Genomic DNA, 2,032 nt, shown 5'->3' with positions numbered 1-2,032 from the left:
CCCCATAGAGCCCAATAGAGACTCCATAAACCCCATAGAGACCCCATAGATCCCCATAGAGATCACACAGACACCATAGAGACCCCATAGACCACATAGATCCCCATAGAGAGCCCATAGAGATCCCAGATTCTCCCAAACAAAGCCCCACACAAAGCCCTGCCCCACACAGACTTCTGACCCACACGCAGCCCTGCCCCATACGCAGCCCTGCCCCACACAAGGCTCTGCCCCACTCGCAGCCCTGCCCCACACAAAGCTCTGCCCCACACAAAGCCCTGCCCCACACAAGGCCCCACACGCAGCCACTGTTGCTGAAGGAGTTTTATTGGCCCAAAGGGGAAGTTGTGGGGCAGAGAAGGGAACTGATGGGATGTGGGGCAGGAGAGTGGATCTGCCGGAGGTCTCACTCCTCATTGAGTCCTTTCTGTGGGGAGAGATGGAAGAGGGAGGTTATGGGACAGACGGGATGTGTGGGGCAAGGATGTGTGGGTCAGGCAGAGGGTCAGTCTATGGGGCAGGGATGTGGGGCAGGGATGATGTGGGGCAGGGATGTGTGGGTCAGGCAGTGGGTCAGTCTATGGGGCAGGAATGTGGGGCAGGGATGTGGGGCAGGGATGTGTGGGGTGTTTTTGGGCAGTCTATGGGGCAGGGATGTGGGGTGGGGATGATGGGCAGGAATGTGGGGCAGGGATGTGTGGGTCAGGCAGTGGGTCAATCTATGGGGCGGGGATGTGGGGCAGGGATGTGTGGGGCAGGGATGAGGTGGGGCAGGGAATGATGTGGGGCAGGGATGTGGGGCAGGGATATGGGGCAGAGATGAGGTGGGGCAGGGATGGTGTGGGGCAGGGATGTGGGGCAGGGATGTGGGGCAGGGATGTGTGACAGGGATGTGTGGGGCGGGGATGTGTGGGGCGGGGATGATGTGGGGCAGGGATGTGGGTCTGGGCTGTGTGGGTAAGGCAGTGGGTCAGTCTAAGGGGCAGGGATGCGAGGCAGGGATGAGTGGGGAAGGGATGGTGTGGGGCAGGAATGTGTGGGTCAGGCAGTGGGTCAGTCTATGGGGCAGGGATGTGGGGCAGGGATGATGGGCAGGGATGTGTGGGGCGGGGATGTGGGGCAGGGATGTGAGGCAGGGATGTGGGGCAGGAATGTGTGGGGCAGGGATGACGTGGGGCAGGAATGTGGGGCAGGGATGTGTGGGTCAGGCAGTAGGTCAGTCTATGGGGCTGGGATGTGGGGCAGGGATGATGTGGGGCAGAGATGAGGTGGGGCAGAGATGAGGTGGGGCAGAGATGAGGTGGGGCAGAGATGAGGTGGGGCAGGGATGATGTGGGGCAGGGATGATGTGGGGCAGGAATGTGGGTCTGGGCTGTGTGGGTCAGGCAGTGGGTCAGTCTATGGGGCTGGGATGTGGGGCAGAGATGAGGTGGGGCAGGGATGCGAGGCAGGGATGTGGGGCAAGGATGTGTGGGTCATGCTATGGGTCAATCTATGGGTCCGGCCCCACCTTGGCTCCGATGTCGCGGCTCTTTGCTCGGAGCTTGTTGACCTGTGACTCTGCAATGTCAGCCCGCTCCTCGGCTTCCTCCAGCTCGTGCTGGATCTTGCGGAACTTGGCCAGGTTGACATTGGACAGCTCCTCCTGCGGGGCATCCAACCATCCATCGTCCATTAATCATCCATCATCCATCCTTCATCCATCCATCCATTAATCATCCATCATCCATCATCCATCCATCCATCCATTAACAATCCATCATCCATCCATTAATCATCCATCATCCATCATCCACCCATCCATTAATCATCCATCATCCATCCATCCAGTTAAACATCCCATGCCTTCATCCATCCATCCATCCACCCATCCATCCATCCATCCATCCATCCATTAATCATCCATCATCCATCCATCCATCCATCCATCCATTCATCCATCCATCATCCATCATCCATCCATCATCCATCCATTCATCCATCATCCATCCATTAATCATCCATCCATCCATCCATCATCCATCCATCCATC

General features: G+C 58.0%; 1 protein-coding gene across 1 annotated transcript in view; it reads right to left on the bottom strand.

The window, feature by feature from the left end:
• Window positions 1-306: 306 nt before the first annotated feature.
• LOC107306777 (myosin-7-like) overlaps window positions 307-2,032 on the bottom strand; it is a 25,943-nt gene continuing 24,217 nt past the window's right edge. The window contains 2 exon segments of the mRNA XM_015850128.2: window positions 307-427; window positions 1,511-1,645. Of these exon segments, the coding sequence (XP_015705614.1) occupies window positions 407-427; window positions 1,511-1,645 (156 nt within the window). The 3' untranslated portion in view covers window positions 307-406.

Source organism: Coturnix japonica (assembly GCF_001577835.2).
Source record: "Coturnix japonica isolate 7356 chromosome 2 unlocalized genomic scaffold, Coturnix japonica 2.1 chr2random631, whole genome shotgun sequence".
Taxonomy (NCBI): Eukaryota; Metazoa; Chordata; class Aves; order Galliformes; family Phasianidae; genus Coturnix; species Coturnix japonica.
This window is presented reverse-complemented; position numbering and strand designations above follow the sequence as displayed.